The following is a 19,026-nucleotide window of genomic DNA, read 5'->3' as shown; positions in this document are numbered from 1 at the left end:
GAGCTGCGGTGTTTGCCCTCCCAGCTGAGCTGTCAGTGCTGAAATATCTCGTCCAAGAAAACCTTAAATATATCTCTTTTCCCGGCAGGAAACGCCGCAACTTTAGGAAACTTAACGCTGCTCTGAAAACAATTCTAGGTCCTCACTGACATCCTTTTCTCCCAGGAGGCTTCAGCAGGACATTTCTGTCGTTGTTGAATGGAAAGGGAACAATTTCTTTAGCATCAGCCCTTCCTGCTGCGCAACATTCGTGGTACGTGCCTGGAGGGGAGAGAAGCAGGAGCGATGGAGACGTTGCAGAAATCTGCAGGGTTTCAGCCTCATCCATCAGCTGCGTGCGGCACCGGCTGCTTTTTACAGGTGCCTAATAAAAGCAAACGAGCTCTGGGTTTTTTTTTTTTCTCTCCCCTCCTTTCGTAAACGAGCTACCTGCTCGTTTTCATTACGCTTTTGGGCAGCGGGGATGGCTTTGATGGTGTTTTCCCCTCCCCCCGGGCATTAGCTGGGAATTGAAACCTGGCTTCAGTTCTGCGGCACGTTACACCTGGCTGCCAGTTTTCCACCAAGACTCATTTGTGTTAGGAAATAACGCGCCGAGCCCGCGGAGAGGTTTTGCTGCGCTCCTGGCAGCGGAACGAGGTGGTTAGGGAGGCGCTTCGCGTCAGCGCTTTTGGGGGAAAAACAACAAGAATGATGCGTTTCCCCGAGGTTTTGTACAGGTGTAAGGAAATCGGTTTTGAAGGAAGAATTGCACAGTTTTCGCTGCAGTCCCATATGGGCTGAAAGGTCGTTTTAATGCCCTGTGCCCTCGGATTTCCCTGGGCCAAAAATTCTCCTTTTTCATTTCTACCGTGTGGTGAAGCTTGTGGCTGCTAATTTTGAGACATCGGTGTCGTTCTGCAGATCTGCTCGAATCTCTAGACGTGAATCTCTTGTAACGGAGCAGCACAAGATGTTTTTTGGTAGCCGTCCTGATGCAAACTGCACATCTACACCCAGGCACACTGCACCTCAGAGCAGCAGCACCTCGCCTTGGTGATGGAGCAGCAGCACCTCGGCTCCATGCGAAGCGGCATGGGTTGCAGGACCTGTCCCTGCTGTCCCAGCAGGCAGCAAGCCCTGGCTCTTGCCCCAAAGTGATCATTTGGCAGACTTTCAGCAGATTTTCTCACTAAATGTGCAGTTGGGTGACGTTTCCCGATGCTCCTTCATTCAGAAAGCTGATCCTTCATTCGGGTGCTCGTGCCATCCCAGCAGCACAGCGAAGCAGTGACCAAATCCAGGGATTTTTTGGTCTCGGTTGTCTGGGAACAGCTCCCAGGAAGTCTGATTTCATTGAGTGCAACTGCAGTAAAGCATTAAATAAGCGTTTCCTATCCTAAATCTGTACATCGAAAGGCATTAACTGCACTTAATGACTTTGTGAACGATGGGATCTGAATTTTGCTATGCCAACAGACCGAACTTTTCCTGTATTTTTCATTCACAGGAAATAACTAATTCATCCATAGCCATCTTTTTCTCTAAATAGCTTGCATTACTCCTGTTGAGGACCAGAGCAAAGAAAAGGCTGTCCAAATCTTTGTGGAGATAACTGGAAATGAATGATGCAGTACGTAAAGGGAGCAGTGAAAAATGGAGGAGTGCGAGGCACAGACCATTCAGCAAAGATTGTATTTAAAAATATACTCAAATGGGAACGTTTCTACCAAGGAACGGCAGAAAATCTAAGATTTTGTTTTGATGGTAGTTTAAAATGCCTTAAGACATACTCGTCTACTTGACTGAGAGGCAAGTAAATACCTACCTGTTGTAAATCCTTCCTCAAGAAATAGCTTGAAGTGGCAGGAGTGCGTGCATTGCTCTTTTCCTAGCCTTGTCAAAATTATTTGTTAGAAACAAGTCGAACTTGGTGGTATTAAAAGCTCGGCCGGGAAACGCGCGCGTGCATGAAAAATGGGAGGAAAAAGAAATACAAAGCCTTCCAAAGAGGCTTCTGGAGGGACTCAGACGCCCCTCTTTGCCGTGTTTGTACCGTGGCTTTGCAGTTTGCTTCTCCGGGAGGGTTGAAAGGCAGCGTGCAGATGAAAGCACGCCTGCTGGGCTGAGGAGCGGGGATGCTCTCATTACCGACGCTAGCTCGAGTGCGTGCAGGAGCTCGACAGGACTCAAAAGAGGCTGAGGCAGTTATTTGGATAATAAGTACCTCCACGGTTACCTTAGGAGGATGAGGAAATGCTCGTGCTTCAGGGCATAAGCCGAGTCCTAACTCGGAGAGAAAGGCTTCCCCCGTGCCTCTTTGTGGTGGCTTCCCCGTTCCGGGAATTTCTGTGCCTTTCCCAGCAGGGTTTGGTTCTGGGGCAGGATACGTGTCCAGATGATTTTATCCTTAACGAGCTCGGTGTAGCTGCTTGAAAATTCCCATTCCCCCCGAAATCACATCTGCAGCTTCCCTGCAAGACAGATGTCAGCCCATCAGCCCCTATATTTTTTTTGCTAGGGAGAAATCCACACAGTGCCTTTCCTTAAGCAACCCCAGCAAGCTCGGGTAACCCCATCCTGTCGCAGATCCCCCCGTCCCCTTTCCATCCCAGGAGGCCAAGAGAGAGCTCAGGATAGGATCCGAGTAGCCCTGGGCACCGTGAAACCCTCAGCACCGTGCCGAGCCACCACGCATTTTGATTTTTTTTTTTAATTATTATTATTATTATTATTATCATTATTTTTTCAGGGGACTCTGCTGCATCCCGAGGGCCGCGAGGGGGGAATAACCTGTTTGATTTTATTTTTTTTCAGTTCTCTCAGGCCAGACACACCACAGCCCTTTGAAACGCTCTGTGTCCCTTACCCCACCCATGAATGTGCCAAACCAGCCTCTAGGACATGGATGGATGTCTCATGAGGACTTACGAGCTAGAGGACCCCAGTGCATCCCTTCCGATCATGCCCCCCTGTCTCCACAAAGCAGTGTAGCCTCTTCGGGAAGTGGTGGGAGTGAACATTTAGAAGATCAGCCTTCCGCTCGTAACACATTCCAGGAGGAAGGGAGTGGTATGAAAGGTGAGTGACAAATGAGATGCCTCCCCCCCCCTCCTTGCCCCCGCCTGGCCCCAGGACCGAGGCTTGGACGTTTTGGGCCCTTTGGGGCCGTTTTGGGGAACGCGGGCTTTGGTCGTGGTTGGAGCCTCAGGGACAGGGTTGGTCTCGCCACCGTCCTGTAGGGTGATGAGTTAGGTTTTCTTCTCGAGGTGCGTGTTCCCTCCCCAAAAAGCTGATTTTTCTCTGTAGCCTGTGGATCGTAGCTGTGAGCGGTGCTCTCTTCCTCTTTTTTTTTTCTTTAATTACAGTGAAAAACGGTTAAGTTTAGCAAAGGCACGGGCGATTTATCATTGCGGTGTTTGGTGTTACTAGGAACCCACCAAGTATTTGGGGAAGCTTTGGCTTGGGACGCTTGTTTGGACTGAATTTACCCTGCATCTTTCAGTTGTTTTCCCCCCTCATGCTTGCTTTTCAGCGCGACTTTTAGCAATAAAGCTTTGTCATCCCGGTAGCAAATAAGGCAGAAACGAAACCCCCAGCGCTGCAGTCCTGGAGGGAGAGCAAACTTGAGACCAGAGACACGTTTAAACCACTGCTGTCAGGTGTGTGGCACAGCACTGCGCCAGCAGAGGCGGTTGCTTTTTATTAATGCCAAGCAACTCCATCACGTGAAGCCCGGTGATAAGGAAATGTTTTTTTTTTAATAGCCACGAGGGCTGATTTTATTCAAAATCAGACAAATCCGGGTATGTGCGGGTCTCCCTGACGTGGAGCTGTGTTCGAGCTGGCCCTGGCTGTCTCTGTGTGATTTGCATGGAAGAAATGCATGAAAACCACCTCGGTTTGCCCTGCGAGGCAGATGCTTGGCGCTGAGCCCTCTGCCTGCTTGGGCTTTGCACCAGGACGTAGCCTTGGGGCAGCGGCCGCGGGCTGTGGGTGTGAGGGGAGAGTTTTCTAACGGGCTCTGCTCGCTAACGAGCTTGTCATCAGGGGAGAGCATCGTCAGGAGAGCACGGCACAGAGGGGTCTGCTTCACGTGGCTTTCCTCCAGGTTTCTGCTGGGGGAGCTGGGGAAGAGACCGCGTGCGCCGCGCTTGGCTCCGGGTGACGCAAAACCTCAGTGTGGGGACCAGGGTGGGCAGAAATTTCCCAAAAAAACGTAACAAACCCCCACATCCTAACCTATTCGGGGCCAAATCCGCCCCATTTCCTTGGGAGAACCAAATGGGACACCCAAAGGCTCCGTTGCCCAGGGAGCCCTCCTGCCCCAGCCTGGTCTCCTGTCCCCTCCTCGCCACTGCTTGCCACTGCTCGATTCCCCCCGTGCTGAGCCAGCCGCTCTGCTTTTGTCCTGCTCCCTGGGGACATGCGAAACAGATGTCTCCAGCCTCTGCTTTCGTGCCTGAAGACTGTCGTGTCGTCTCCCCTCGGCTGCTTTTCCTTCAAACCAAACCAATCCAGTTCGTCCCCAGATGGTTATTTTCTAAACTCGGGGTCGTTCTCGCTTCTCTCCTTTTTCCCCTCCACCAAGCCTGTATCTTTTTGAAGGCGTTGCTGCCCAAAACTGGACCCGGGGATCAGGGCTGAGCAGGGAAGAGCGGGTTGCCATACAGACCGGGCTCCCGTTGCTGTGCAGCTTCATCGTTCTCAAATAACACAACACCGCTGGCCGCGGCTGACCCCCCGTATCCCCAGATCTTCCCCAGCACAAAGTACTGCCCGTTCCCTGCCCTCAGCTTGTGCCGGTTATTGTTCCTGCATCAATGCACAGCTCCGTGCATTTTTATTGGATTGCGTCTTATTTCATCCAGACCGCTTTCCGGGTGTGCCAAGTTCCTTCTGAATTGCAGCCACGTCTCCCCAAGCCGCCTGCAGGCTCTCGCCGCGTGGTTTCATCTCGGCTGCACCTTCCCCGAGCTTGGGCTTTTTCCACGTGGTTTCTCCACTTGCTGCAGCGAGGCAAGACCACGGGACCTCCGGGTCCCCCTCGGTGCCTGGTGACCCTCTGGGATGACCATTTGGGATGGGGACCTGTGGTGTCTGTCCATCCATCCAGCCGTTCCTTCTCAGGCACATCTAGGGGCACAGCAGGGGGGAGAGTTTGGGTAGAGCTGGGGGGTTGTACCATACATATCAGGCTCGAAATGGGCTGGGCTGTGGGATGCTGCAAGGGCACTTCGGAAGGCACCCGTGTATGTGTTGGCTGCAGGATGAATCCTTTGAAATTTCTTCCAGATTTCCATGCCAGCACCCAGATATGTGTGTGCTGGTCAAGCTCGCCTCAGGCCTGGAGTTTCTGGCACTTGTGCCATGCCTGAGCAATTAGGTCCTGGTAATTGGTGATTACAGAGGAGCTCCGTGCGTGGATGGCTGGCTCAGTGCTCCATGGGGATCGTTGGGAAGGTGGACATCCCAAGGGCCATGAAATCACCTTGAACAGCCTCCTGGTTGTCTCTTCTCTGTAAAAGGGGAATTTTCTGCTGGGTTTATGTGTGTGAGAGGTTGCTTCTCTCTCCTGACAGTGTCCAGTTGGGCTTCCCATTGACACAAACGTGTGCCAAATGTCCCCAGGGGACAGAGGAACGGGCAGGCTTTTAATGTCATCACTGTAACAGCACGTTTTCCATAAAATGAAGTTGAGATTCAGTCCCTGCTCTCCCCACCTGCACTGGGAAGGGGGCTTTCTCTTTATACTTTTAATGCAGGAATTGGTTTGAAGCCTTTGGTGGTTGGTTTGGGGCTGGTTACACGTTGGGACTTTTGGGAAGTGGCATTCTTGAGCTTGTCTGTGCTCGGCAACTGCTACGCCTCGTGTTTGGTGTGGGGCTGGTCTCCTTCAAACACAGTGTTTGAGGAATTTCATTGAAACACGAATACCGACCTGTGTCAGGGGACAGAGCAGGAGCAAAAGGCAGGGGACAAGGACTAACAGAGAAGGTGATTGCCGGGGATGCCAGCAGAGTGCTTGGGCTAGGCTATGACGGGGCTGTTGTCAGGTTCTGGTGCTAAACGAAGCGGGTCCCAATTTACCAGAGCATTTGAAGCCTTTAGGCTGCAGAACAAAAGCATCACCAGGCGTTGGGTGCATCCCTTGGGGGTGTTCACGGGTCCCCCAGGCCTGCGAGACCCAGCGTCGCTGCCGGCTGGCTGGAGCTCCCGAAGCGAGTTGCGCCGCCTTTTGACAACCCATCCATTTCTCCACGCCCAAAAGTAGAATGAAACCCTCTTTATTTCTCTTTAAGCGGCTGTTTAAATTTTCAGCACATAGCAGCTTCCCTCACGCCATAAATCAATGCCCGCCGTCGGCAGCGCAGCCGTTTGCTCATCCCAGGCTCAGCCCCGCCGGTCGCTCCTGCGGCTCCCGTGTTCCTGACACGAGCTCGCGCCGTCTGCAGCAGGGTGGTGGTGGCTTCAAGGTGGCCAAGCCAGCTTTTGGACAGGTTTTGAAGTCGTTTCAAGACACCCCTGGTGATAAAGGGGGCTCGGTGTATAGCGGTAGGTCCACCAAGCTCGGCGGGATGCTTGGCTGCAGCAGATTTCGGTGGTTTTATCGTGGTTTAAGCAATAGCGCTTGGATCGGAGAGGTTTCAAGAGCCAGGGGGCTAAAACCCAACCTCTGAGGACGTCTCCTCATCCAGTTGGTGGTCCTCTCAGCCAGCAGTATCCACAGCAGTTCATCTCTGAAGGGTCCCGCGAGGTTCAGTAAAGGTGCCTGAAGGTTGGATGCGGCACTTGGGGTGCTACAAGGTCTAGTGGGTGACACTGGTGATGGGGAATGGTTGTTCCAGGTGCTCTTGGAGGTCTTTTCCAACCGTAACGACTCTAGGATAGCAGAGGGCACGGGGAACCCAGCCCCTGATAGACTCCTCCTGTCATTACCGTGCGTCACCGAGCGTGAACTAAAAGGGAGCTCTCCTCTTGTCGTTGTGCTGCAGATGTTCCAGCCTGGCTGAAGAGTCTCCGGCTGCACAAGTACGCGGCGCTCTTCTCGCAGATGACGTACGAGGAGATGATGGCCCTCACCGAATGCCAGCTGGAGGCACAGGTACGTCTGCTGTCGGTCCTAAAGCCATCAGGGGCCCTTCTGTCACTCCCGGGACCACGACAATCACCTTGGGCACCTCTTGTGGCTTTGCCTGGAAGGTGTTTAGCCCGCTAATGGCTGGGGAGCAACCAGAAAAAGGAAAATTGAGGATTGGGAGGGTGAAAAAAGGGCGTTGTACCTGGAAAAGGCCATGTCCAGGACTTCTGACTGCAGTCTGAGGGTGAAATTACCATCCTCCTCCAAGCTGCTGGAGCTGCACTTGGGGCTTCATCTGGTTGGGATTAACCAAGTCTGATTTGGATAAACCAAGTCTGAGCATTTCTAGGGTCTTCAGTACCTAGATCCCCTTGAAGTCAGCGGGACTTTGATGGCTGGTTTCCTTGTTAACCTTTGAAAACGTCCCCTTCCTCACATTTACCCCTGTGCTATCCTTGGGATAAAGAGATCTGCTCAAGGCCTTTGCTCTCACTGTTTGAGATGTACCAGGGAAGGGGCTAGCTGGAAATCTCCATCTCTAGCAAATTTCTAAGTGATTTTCCATGCCCCCTGCAAATCAGGGATTGGATTAATTTGTAGCAGCCCCTTCCACTGCGGGGAGAAGGGCTTTGGGTTGATGCAGCTGTCCCGTGGAGGTGTTAATGCCAGGCTCTCTGCTGCTTTTGCAGAACGTTACCAAAGGCGCAAGACACAAAATAGTCATCAGTATCCAAAAGCTAAAAGAAAGACAAAACCTGCTCAAGTCTTTAGAAAGGGTAAGTAATCACAGCAACTTTTATATTTCCAATTTTCTGATTGCAACGATAGCCACGGATTAGCTGGGGTGCAGCACTCCCTGCTCACACTCGTTGCTGGGACCTTTGTGCAGAAACCTGTGGCTGCCTTGCCCATATCTGAGCGCTGTCTCCCATCAATTCCGTACCAGATGCAGGTTTTTCTGGGGGCTGCGTTTTGTAGAGTGGGCTCTAATCTGTCTCCTGCACTCACGGAGCTGTGATGGATGTTCTCTGCAGCTCTGCCACAAGCCCAGCTACCGCCTTACCAGCTGCGACCGCCAGCCTGCCTTGCCTTTTCCTCTGTATTTTGGGAGGAAAGGAGCAGTCGTGCCCCCAGCTGCTCAAAAACACCCGAACCCCAGGTGACAGAGGGCACCATCCAACATGCGTCACGGTGCCTGGACAGCACGTTGAATTTCCAAGGAGAACAAAGAGAAATTTCTGTGTCCGCTCAGCTTTTGTCAAGCAGAGGAGCGCCAGCACAGCAGACCTGCTGGGAGCAGCTCGCTTGGCCTCTCGCTATTTATTATTGCGATATTATATTATATTTAATTGCACCATCCTCAAACAGCAACTCGCACAGCCCCCCACTAGGGGCTTTTAAATACTTCTGTGGTGTGTTGCTATTTATTGGTGTTTTCGTTAGCTCACTGCTTCACTATTTATTTATAACATGGGACTGTGCTCGGTATCGCAGGAGCTGGTAAAGCCGTATTTACCCCCGTATATTAATAATAACTATCAAATCCGAGAGAGAGAGACAGCCCACTGGATTGAGCTCGCCTCGGTGATGTGTTTTCCAGGCAGTTGCACAGCCTCTTCTCCTAATTCTCCGCCTCGGTTTTGAAATATGGTATTGATTGCCCGTCGTGCTGCGGGAGCACCAGCCCCATCCAGCTGGCCCAGCCAGCCACACACACGGCAGGACAAGGGAGAGAAGTGCCAGGGGCTGCTTTTGGGGTGCTCACAGGGGGAATTTGGGGCTGGGGGTTTTCCCCGTACCACGCTGGGCTGGGGTTCAGCACCGCCAGTGAGCTCCCGCTGTATTTGGGAGGATACGTCTCTGTTTTTCCAGGCTTCCTATCCAATTTTTTTTTCTTCTTTTTTTTTTTTTTGAGGCTAAACAAGAGCATGTGTGTGACTTGATTTTTTTTTTGGGCAGTGTCTTGCTGCTAAAGATCGCTGCTTTCTTGGAAAGAGCCGCCCCACCCCTCCCCGCTGGTTAGCATAGCAGGAATTTTCCCCAGAAAGCAGTGCCCAACAGATTGACTCCAGGTCTTTGGGAGAAGGGGATCCCAGTATCTCCAAGCTGAACGCTTTTCCTACGGGGACTTCAGCTCACCTGCAGCGTTTTGGTCTCCGTTTCTGTCTCCGACCACATCCCACCCAGCTCCCCTTGACCTTCTCCCACCTCTGCACCCGTGCTCCCAGTTTGGCCCAGTGTATACGGGGACATCCACCATACCAGCTGCCTTCACAGGAGGTTTTCCTGGGATGAATGGTGCCGGTCTGGTTCTCAACCAATGCCCCGTTGCCACTGCAAATCCTTTTCTCCTCTCTTGAATCCTCAGGACATCCTGGAAGGCGGCAACCTGCGTGTCCCGCTGCAGGAACTACACCAAATGATCCTCACCCCCATCAAAGCCTACTGTTCCCAAACCTCGAGCCCGGAGGAGCACGGCCGGGACGCGGACTCGCATCACCCCCCGTCCCTGCTGGGCTCCGACAGCCAAGGCTCCGACTGCAAGGACTCTGCCACGGGGGGCATGCAGCAGCACCACTTGCCGGGCTGCGAGGGCGAGTCGGGGGGGGCCCCATTGCCCGAAGGCGACCTGCCCGGCCAGTTCACCAGAGTGATGGGGAAAGGTGAGTGGGTGCGGGTTTTTTTGGGCGTCCTGAGTGCAGAAAAGCTGGGTCCGAGATCCTTTTTAAGCCCCGGTTTGGATGCAGGACACCAAAATGCACAGGTGCTGTTCCACGCCGGGTGTAGGGTGCAGGGCATCATGTTGGGCTTAACACATGTGAGGTGGGGAGCAGCATCGTGTGCCATACACAGGGCTGTTGTAGCAGGTTTGTGCAGTCTCAGACGTGTCCTACCTCCCCTCGGTGCCATCTGAGGTGTCGGTGCTGGTTGCACAGAGCTGAGGGGGACGGGGAGCATCCACAGGCTCACACGGGAGACCGGGAACAGAAAGAAATTGTAGGGATTCAAAGGAAACCCCAGCCCTGTCCCTGCTTCAGGCCCTTTCTGCAAAAAAAACACGTTTTCTATCTAGGAACTTGGTGTAAAATTTCCCAGGGGATTCCTCTGCGCTTGCTTTTACAGCATGCACTCAGAAAGAGGTTGAAATCCTGCTGTCACCCCTGGGAGCCCGTTCGCAGCGGGGGCAGCTTTTGGGAGCAGGAGATCTTCTTGCTGACGCTGCCTTTCGCATGTCGTCATGGGGAGAGGGGAAGGCAGGCAGGGCCTGTGCTACTGGCTTGCCCGGGTCTAATTTTGGGGACTTAGAAGGTGCCCGTCTGGACGCTCACCAGCGTAACTGAGAACAAAATCTGGCCCTAAAGATAGGACGGCATGGCAGGAATTGGGGACGGGCATTTTTTTTCTCATTGATGAAGAGAAATGGAGCATCTGAAGCTCTGCTCCCAGCTCAGTAGCCCCGTTACCATTTCTCTCCTCTTTTTTTGCAGTATGCACACAGCTTTTAGTTTCCCGACCCGATGAAGAGAACATAAGCTCCTATTTACAGCTCATAGACAAGTGTCTAATTCACGAGGTGAGTGGCAGCACATCCTACCAAACTCTTCTCACCGCTCCGAAACCGTTCCCAAAGTCCCTGTTGATGGAAACGCTCTGGTTTCTAACACATAATACAGAGTGGAAGAGCAGGGGACACCCCCACGGGGATGGTTTTCCTGCTGCTTTGCACAGACACAGGAAGGGGCAAGGAGCTGGAGGGGCGAGCGCGTCGTGCTGCAGCTTATTTGCTTTTTGGAGAGCATCAGGGCCTGGAAACGGTGCCGAGACTTTTTAGACAGCCGTGTGGGGCTGTGGAAGGGGACAGCTCGGGCACAGCCACCCCGTGGGCTCGGAGCAATCAAGCCAGGTGCTAATTAGCCTGCAGGCTGTCCTCCGGAGACCTCTGCTCCCCTGCGCTGGCGGCGCGGAGGTGTCTAAAGTTAGCGGCGGCGGGCACGTGGGTGCCCCCGTAACCCACACCACCAGCCTGCAGCAGCGGCCGTTTTGGGACGGATCCGTCCCGTCCCCTGCCTGGGTGACCTTTTACTGGGAGCCCCGAGGGTTTGGGGCTCGCCCTAGGTGACCCCCCCGGGGGTGTTGGGGTCAGGAGCAGAGCCTGGCCCCAAGAAAGAGATGGGAAAAGGGTCCAATGCGGGGGTAGTGTTGGAAGGGGACACAGTGGGGGTTTTGGGGACGCCCTGCTCTGCCCAGGGGGGTGGCAGCTTTGTCCTGAGATGGGTAAATCCCCGAGGGAGGCCAGGGTTTGCTTCTGGACCCGCTGGTGGGGCTCGGATCACACCGCTGCCTGCTTCTTTCCACGCACGTACACAGACATCCCTCCCCGTTCCGCTCAGGAAAACATTCACGTGTTTCCCCGTTTTCTCTCTTTTTGGGCAGGCGTTTACAGAGATCCAGAAGAAACGGCTGTTGTCATGGAAACAGCAGGTGCAAAAACTCTTTAGGTCTTTCCCTCGGAAATCCCTCCTGGAGCTGTCGGGCTATCGGCAGCAGCGGAGGTACGCGGGCGCTGGGGGCGGCTGCGGGGTTGGGGACGGAGCCTGGCCCCGTGCCCGGCTTCAAATCTCCCATTTGGGGCCGGGATGCTCCAAGGGCAGCTGCTGCTTCGTGCTACCCCTGCACCGAGCATCAGCCTTGCCCCTTCCCCAGACACTGGAGGCATTAAACCTGGCAAAAAAAGCAGGAGGGAAGCACTGCACCCATTTCACAGATTGCAGCTCAGCTGGCGAGGGGCTGAGCAAGAGGAGAGCATCCTCCAGTGCTTGCCCTGTCCTTCCCTCCCTGTCCTTCCACCCCTTTACTCTTTATACCAGTGCTGGAGTTTCACCAAAAAGCCCTGAAATGGCAAAAAGATTGGGAGCCCACACGAGGCGTGGGGGCCGCGGTCAGGGGGCGCGGTACTACGAGCACCCCTGCACTCACATCCGCGCCGAGTTTCGGGGGATCCTAGAAAGCGGCCGGGTTATTTCAAGAAAGGATATTTTTAGCCCGGTTTTAACAATAACGTCAGCCTTTTGTTTCGTTCTGCTGAGCGTATTTAATTGTAAGCTTGTGCAAGTTCTCCCTTCTCGAAAAAAAAAAATAATAATAATTCTGGGGAGAACCGACTGTGTTGGGACATCCAGGGACGCCACAACAACGAAAGCAGAACTGGAGTTTTCCCCAGCAGAATGAAATGAAGCGTTTTGGAATGGGAAATCCTAAAAATTTCAGTGTTCACAGGAGGCACAGGAGCAGAATAGACAAGAACAGAGGTTTTCACAGACCCATTTGGTCCGGCCCCTGGCACAAGGTGGAGGTGCCAGCCCCAAATGCTCACAGTCCCTTTGGCAGAGCCGCCGGGGGGATGCTCTTGAGCTGCTCTTGGGTTCCCTCGCTGCCTCCGGGTGCTGGTGGGTTGCACTTTGAGTTTCTTCTGAGCCTCCTGCTCCTGGGACGCCTCGAGACCACGCGGCCGATTCTGCCTTTCTCACGGCGCTCGTGGACTGAATGGCAAGAGCGTTTTTTTGGCCGAGGTTTAAAGAAACTCAGCCGTGCTTCCGCCCAGCAGCTTGATCCAGTTTTGGGATCCCAGCCCGCCCGTGGCTTCTGAGCACGGTCGGAAACCCGCTGCGTGGCTTCCCGAGGCTTATCCGGTTGTTTTTGTCTCGTTCCTCTCCTTGCTTTTAAATGCACAAAACCACCCCGGGGAGGGATGCTGGCACAGCCGACCCCGTGGGGGCTCAGGCAGTTTCGTGTCCCGAGCTCGGGGTCTGCCCAAATGATGTCTGAGCTCAGCTCCAGGTCGTTTTGCTCTTCGCACCAGCAAAATAACCCTAAAAAAAAATGAATGTTAACCTGGGAGGTGCGGGAGGGGGGCTCCCACAGGAGGAAGGATGCTGCGGGACCGCTCTGCGGGCTGGGGTCCTCAGCGGGACCTCCTGACAACCCCCCACCACCTCACCCCTCTTTTTTTTCTCTCCGCAGCCGAGGCTTTGGCCAGTCCAACTCCTTGCCGACCGCCGGATCCGCCGGGGCAGGGCTGGGCAGGCGAAACCCCCGCCAGTTCCAGATCCCCTCCCGCAACCTCCCCACCGCCCGCCTGGGGCTGCTGGGGCCCAGCGGGCTGCTGGGCACCCCCCAGCGCAGCCCCGCCGCCAGCCCCGCCATCCTCAAGCAAGGCAGGCAGGTTGGTCACAGCTCGATACGGTTTCTTGGCTTTTCCTCCTCAAATTTGCCCGGATTCCCCGTTTTTAAGCCCAAGGCGCGTGTGCAGGGTGCGGGGTTACCTGCGGGTGCTCCCCTCCCTGCAGAGGGGCAGGGAAAAGGGATAGGGATGGAGGGGGGCACACGGCCACTTGGAGGGGGAAAATGAGCCCACAGGGATGCTGTTTTTGTGTAGGGGTGCGTGAAACTCGTTAATAAACTCAATTAATAAACACAGGGCTGCAGGGCGAAGGGGTCAGACCCATGGGGATGGTGGAGCCGATGTCCCTATGGACACTGTCGAACATCTCACGCCTTTTACATCTCACGGACATCACCGTACACCTCGTGCTGTTTCACAGCTCACGCCGTCCCGTTGTTTTTCCCCCGCAGAACCTCTGGTTTGCCAACCCCGGGGGCAGCAACAGCATGCCCAGCCGCAGCCACAGCTCGGTGCAGAGGACGCGCTCGCTGCCGGTGCACACCTCCCCGCAGACCATGCTGATGTTCCAGCAGCCAGGTAGGAAGCAAACTTTTGCCTTTTTGTTATCCACACCTCGAAAGGAACGAGTGTCCGTGGCGTGGAAGCAGCCACCGGGGTGCCCTTGGGCAGAGCACGGGGCGGAACGAAGCGGGGACAGAGCCTGACCCTATAAAGAGACCGTCCTTCCCATGGGGATGCGCGTCCCCTTTTTACTTCATCATCCTCTGAGCGTGGTTTTTCTTACCGATGCTCTTCCCGTAGCAGCTCATTGTGAGGGACAGGGCAGTGTGGTGTTTGAACCACCTGATTTTGGCAGTAGAAATCCTGTATGGCCAAAGCAGTGCCTGTTCTCGCCTGTAGGTCAAACCCCAAGACAAGGGCACGCTTCTGCGGGCACCGGGGGCAGATCAATGGGCTCTGGGCACCGCTGCGGATCCTTGCTGGGGTCCTGCAAGCCCCCGGGGCTGGCTGGGGTTGGGGACCGAGTGCGGCCTCACACGTGTGTGCTATTTAAAGCCTGCACCGGGGCGAGTTTGACCCTGAAATACTGCCTGGGATGGGGCCGCGGATCGGTTACAGCGGGGTATTTAGGGAAGGGAAGGAGCGGCGCCTTTTGGCCAGCGATGGGAAAGCCAAGGGGCTCGGCAGCAGCCCCCCACCCCTCGTGTCCATTCATCTGCTGTTGCAATCCCAAATTGCACCTCCTTGCTAGCAAATACGGGGCGAAAATGACGATTTTGGCAAACTTCCCTTGCCTGAGGTTATTGCATCAGAAAGTGAAGTGCCAAATCCAATAACAACGGCCTTGGGGTGCGGGTGGGTCTTGCCTGGAGTTGGAGAAACCCACCCAAAAGGGCATTTCCCACCCCGTAAGTGCTCTCTGGGGCACGGGGCAGGGTCCCCAGCGCATCCCCTGACCCGGATCTCCTGTCCCTGTCTCCTGCAGAGTTCCAGGTGCCGGTGACTGAACCTGACATCAACAACAGGCTGGAGTCCCTGTGCCTGAGCATGACGGAGCACGCGCTCAGCGGTGAGCACTCCCTCCTCCTCGGGCTCTTCCAGCACGTCCAAGCGGCCTCGACCGAGCCCCCCGGGAGCTGCCCCGCGCCCCCCAAGGGCTGGGACAGGCTGTGGCTCTGAGGGACGGGCCGGGACGGACGCTGCTCCCGCGTCGGGGCAGAGGGGTAAAACCGAAGGCAGGGCTCACGGCCAGCACTAGCACAGCCCGTGCTTCGTAGCCACTAATTAGCTTGCTAACCGTAATTAGTGGTAGCTCACTAGTCTGCTGGTAGTTAGCAGCAACGCCACCCGGTTCACAGGCTTTGGAGCATTTTACCCCTCTGCCAGCCCCGGCCCCGCTTTGTTGGGGGATGTGGGAACCCCGAGGCACCCCGGGGCTGGAGCTGTCCCGCTGTGGGCACAGCGCCAGCGATGCTGGCAGCCCGGGATGTCCGTGGGGACGAGGTGTGGGGAGGGAGGAGGGGGCCAGGCTGCAGCAGGGACAGGGAAGGTGGGCGAGGAGACCCCCGGGGAGGCACCGCACGCGCCCCCGACCGATGCAGCGGACCTGCCAGCGCGGATAGCACGGGAGCCCCCAGCCCAGCCTGCAAAAATGGGACGAGCTCAGCAGCCCGCGGCGCCCAGACCCTCCCGAATTCCCAGCTCGTGCCCTGAAAGTCGCGGACGGACGGACTTTGGAGGACGGGAGCCCGCGGGGAGGACGGGTGCCCCCGGCGCGGCTCCCTGCAGCGATGGCACGGCCCGTCCCGGGGAGAGAGACAGAGAGAGAGAGACGTGGGAGCGAGGACTGTACGATGCAGCAGGGTGCTGGCAGCACCCCTGGCCGTGAAAACAAGGACACTGCTGTCACCCGAAGCGTTCCTCCGGCGTGTGCCCAGGCGAGGCTTAACTGTGTTGTTCCTCCGCAGGGTACTGCTCCTCCGAGTTATTTTTTTTCCCCAGATCGCATACCCCAAGCCTCTCCGAAGCGGTCGTGCTATAAATAGCTCTGCAAAATAATAATAATAATAATAATAATATTAATAATAAACCTTTGGGGAAAAAAAAAAAAAAAAGAGTAACAAACCTGTTTGTTTTCAAGTCTGAAATTCCGCCCGGCCGAGCTGAAGGAGAGGCGGCGGCGGTGCTCGGGGCGGTGTGACAAAACCCGCTGTGTCCTGTCCCCGTGTGCCCCCCCCGAGCATATCCCAGCCCCTTCTGCACTGTGCAGGGTGGCGGAGGAGAGGGCAGCACCGCTGTGCGTCCCGGGGGTTTGGGATGGGGTCTTTGGGGGGTGCCGAGGAGCTCTTGGGCTCTGCCCCGGCTCCTGCAGGGGAGCATCTGGTGCTGTGGGAGCCGGCCCAGAGGGCTGGGAATGGGGTCAGGGTGTGCTTTGTGCCCCAGTAAAAGCTCCCGGTGTGCCGGGGAGGAGGGGAGGGAGGTGCTCGCAGCAGGGTCGTTTGTGCAGTTTTGGGGTGGGTCGCGCACCCCTCACTGCTGGGCTCTGGGCTGCGGCTGGAGGCGGCCCTGCTGGGACGGGGATTGGGGGCTGGGGGCAGCCAGAAGTGACCTGTGGGGTTTTGGTGTGTCCATCCCTGCAGCACAGGCGTTGCCGGGCTGGATTAGCTGGGATGGGGACAAGGCAGCACCCTGGGGCCAACTCCAGCCCTGTCCCCATGCAGTTGGGACAGTTTGGGGGTCCCAAACTCGCACCCACATCACCGCAAGCCCAAGCTGCCCAAACCCCCTCTGCTCCTGAACAAAATGACCTGGGGACAGGGCAGGAACAACCAGGGGTGGGACAGGGACCGGGGAGGGCAGCACCAGCACCCCAAAACCCTCCCACACCCCACTGCGAGGATGGAAGGAGGGGAATAACCCCGCTACCATCTCACTGCAGGGCATCTTTGGGGGGGGGAGCGGAGCGGTGTGAGCCCCCAGGACCCTTCTAATTTTCCCTTCCTGCTTGCAGATGGTGTCGACCGGACCTCCACGATCTAGAGGACGGCGCGGCGGCGGCGCTGGCCAGGAGAACAACTGCTGCGGGTCCAGCGGCGAGGTCCGGGCGCGCGCGGGAGCCTCAGCGACAGCTTGCATCCTTTTCTCTCTTTCTCTCCTCTCTCTCTTTCTCTTTCTCTCTCTCCTGTTTTAATTTTGTGAATGTGTAGATTGTCCTTGTGAACATATCACTAGACTTGGAATTTGTGTTGTCATTTATTACATCCATGCTAGGGAGGGGGGAAACGGCAAAAAAAAAAATAAATGGCGATGATGGAGAAAAAAACAAAAAAAAGCATGGGGAGGGTGGGGGGACGCGGCAGGAAGGTGCTGACAGTGAGGTTTCACCAGCGCACCGTGGGCAGACCCTGTTTCTGAACCAGGCAACGAATCCGTAGCACCTGCGGGTGCCCAAAGCCCTTTGGGGAGGATTTGCAAGGGCTGGGGTTGGTGGGGACCTCGCGGGTGCTGCCACCTGCCCGGTCCCTGGCCTTGTCCCACCGGTGCCGTTTGCAAAAACGCCCCATGGCATCGCCGGCTCGCGTTTTGCTGAGTTCTCAGGGGCTGGACCAGCAGCCGAAAAAAAAAGGGCGAGCAAATTCAAAAATAAAACAACAAAAAAAAATAATAATTAAAACAAACAAACAAACAAACAAAAACACAATCCAACAAACCTTCCTTTCAGTTTTGCAAAAGAGCACCCGAAATGGCGACCTGCCTGTTGCTTACGCCGCGGCGGTGTCGAAGGAAGGGCGCGTGCTCCCCTCCCGCTGCTGCTGGGGGGGGGGGGGGGGGTCGTGTCCGTCTGCCCGTCTGCCCGTCTGTCCGTCTGTCCGGCCGCCCTCGTGGTGGCCGGCGAGGCCAAGGGCCCGGGGATGTAGGCGAGGGGGCGATGCTGTGTGCGGTGAGTGTCCGTTTCTCTGTCTTGTGGGTAGCGGGAAGGTGCTGCATCCTGGCTTTACACATCTGCCCAGCCTGCCCGAATCGCCCCTAAATCCCATCAAAACCCCGTTAAAAAGGGGCTTTTCCAGCCCTGGGATGGCCGGGGGGGTCCTGGCCGCCAGGTAGAGGGGAGGTTTGGGAGCGAGCACACGTTTATCGTGCACAAATAACCGAGTGAGAGCGCAGCGAGCACCAAAAGGCCGCCCCGGTTTGGGGCACGAAACGCACCAGGGAGGGGATGTGGGTCACGGTGGCTCGTGCCCACCTCCTCTAAGAGCCTTGGCGGAGGAAATTAATAACAATTAAAGAAATCTCGACTGCTCAAGGCAGGAGGGTGGTCTCCTGCGGGTTGGTTTTGCTGTAAGCCCGGGCTGAGCTAAGTGGAGGCTGCGAGCGGGGTCACGGCGGCGCTGCCAGAAGGGGCTCGGCCAAAAACCTCTGCTGGGAGCGGGGTTTCGGGGCCAAGCCCTAGGCAGGGGCATTGCCAAAGCGGGCTGAGGGCTGAGCAGGGCTGCTGGCAGATCTGGAAACCCATTTTTGATGCAGCATTTTGAAGTAGATTTATATATATATGAGAAAAAAAAAAAAAGTGCCAAATGTTTTATGTTTGCTATTTCTTGGTTTCCTGTTTACCGGAAGGCTTGAGGTGATGTTTACCGGGGGGAGGAGAGTGGAGGAGGAAAACCAGAGCCCAGGAGGGGCTGGGAAGTGTTGTGAGGAGCCTGAAAAATGAGCGGGGCAGGGGAGGGGGCGCGGCGAGGCTGGGGGGCACCCAGCACCCGCGGCCAGCGCGAGCACCGCGGCGCCAGGCTTTGGAAAGGAAGACCCGAAGCTGAGATTCTATTTATTCCTTTGCTGAATATAGAAACAGAGGTTATCTGATTGTTAGAGAGATTATTTTGGATATATTACTTGTGAACTTGCTATGGCTGGTAACCATGATAATGTCTGTTATTAACAACCACCAAATAATTCGTTGTTTTTTTTCTTTTTTGTTGTTTTTTCTTTTTTTTGTTGTTTTTTCTTTTTTTTTTTTTTTAAGCTTATTTTCCATTGACGGTGTATAGGTTAATAACTACTTAGTTGCGTTTGCTGTTCCTTGTTTTTAAGTAAAAAAAAAAAGAAAAAACAAAAAAAAAAAGTGGCTTCAGTTACATTTTGGAAGTCCTTCCTGGCTCTGTGGGAGGCCTGTGCTGAGTGCAGGTAACAGAGCTCTGTTTAAAAAAAAAAAAAAAAGAAACACGCAAATAAAATCCTAAGATTAAAAAAAAATAATAATAAAATTATTTATAAAAAAATAAAA

At 55.1% G+C, this 19,026-nt stretch overlaps 1 protein-coding gene across 2 annotated transcripts in view; it reads left to right on the top strand.

Annotated features, from left to right (window-relative positions):
• The window catches only part of SAMD4A (sterile alpha motif domain containing 4A), a 74,568-nt gene extending 55,542 nt beyond the window's left edge, over positions 1-19,026 (top strand). The window contains exons 4-13 of one of the 2 annotated variants that reach the window (XM_084288131.1): positions 2,797-3,060; positions 6,975-7,084; positions 7,750-7,836; positions 9,429-9,723; positions 10,549-10,634; positions 11,495-11,613; positions 13,082-13,283; positions 13,694-13,820; positions 14,731-14,814; positions 16,756-19,026. In XM_084288131.1, the coding sequence (XP_084144257.1) occupies positions 2,797-3,060; positions 6,975-7,084; positions 7,750-7,836; positions 9,429-9,723; positions 10,549-10,634; positions 11,495-11,613; positions 13,082-13,283; positions 13,694-13,820; positions 14,731-14,814; positions 16,756-16,784 (1,403 nt within the window). In that variant the 3' untranslated portion in view covers positions 16,785-19,026. Of the gene's footprint in view, positions 1-2,796; positions 3,061-6,974; positions 7,085-7,749; positions 7,837-9,428; positions 9,724-10,548; positions 10,635-11,494; positions 11,614-13,081; positions 13,284-13,693; positions 13,821-14,730; positions 16,125-16,755 lie in introns of those variants that run through there. The other variant, XM_084288130.1, reaches the window with a different exon arrangement.

Source organism: Netta rufina (genome assembly GCF_964035555.1).
Source record: "Netta rufina genome assembly, chromosome: 5".
Taxonomy (NCBI): Eukaryota; Metazoa; Chordata; class Aves; order Anseriformes; family Anatidae; genus Netta; species Netta rufina.
Note: the sequence above shows the minus strand (reverse complement) of the source record. Positions and strands in the feature narration are given on the sequence as shown.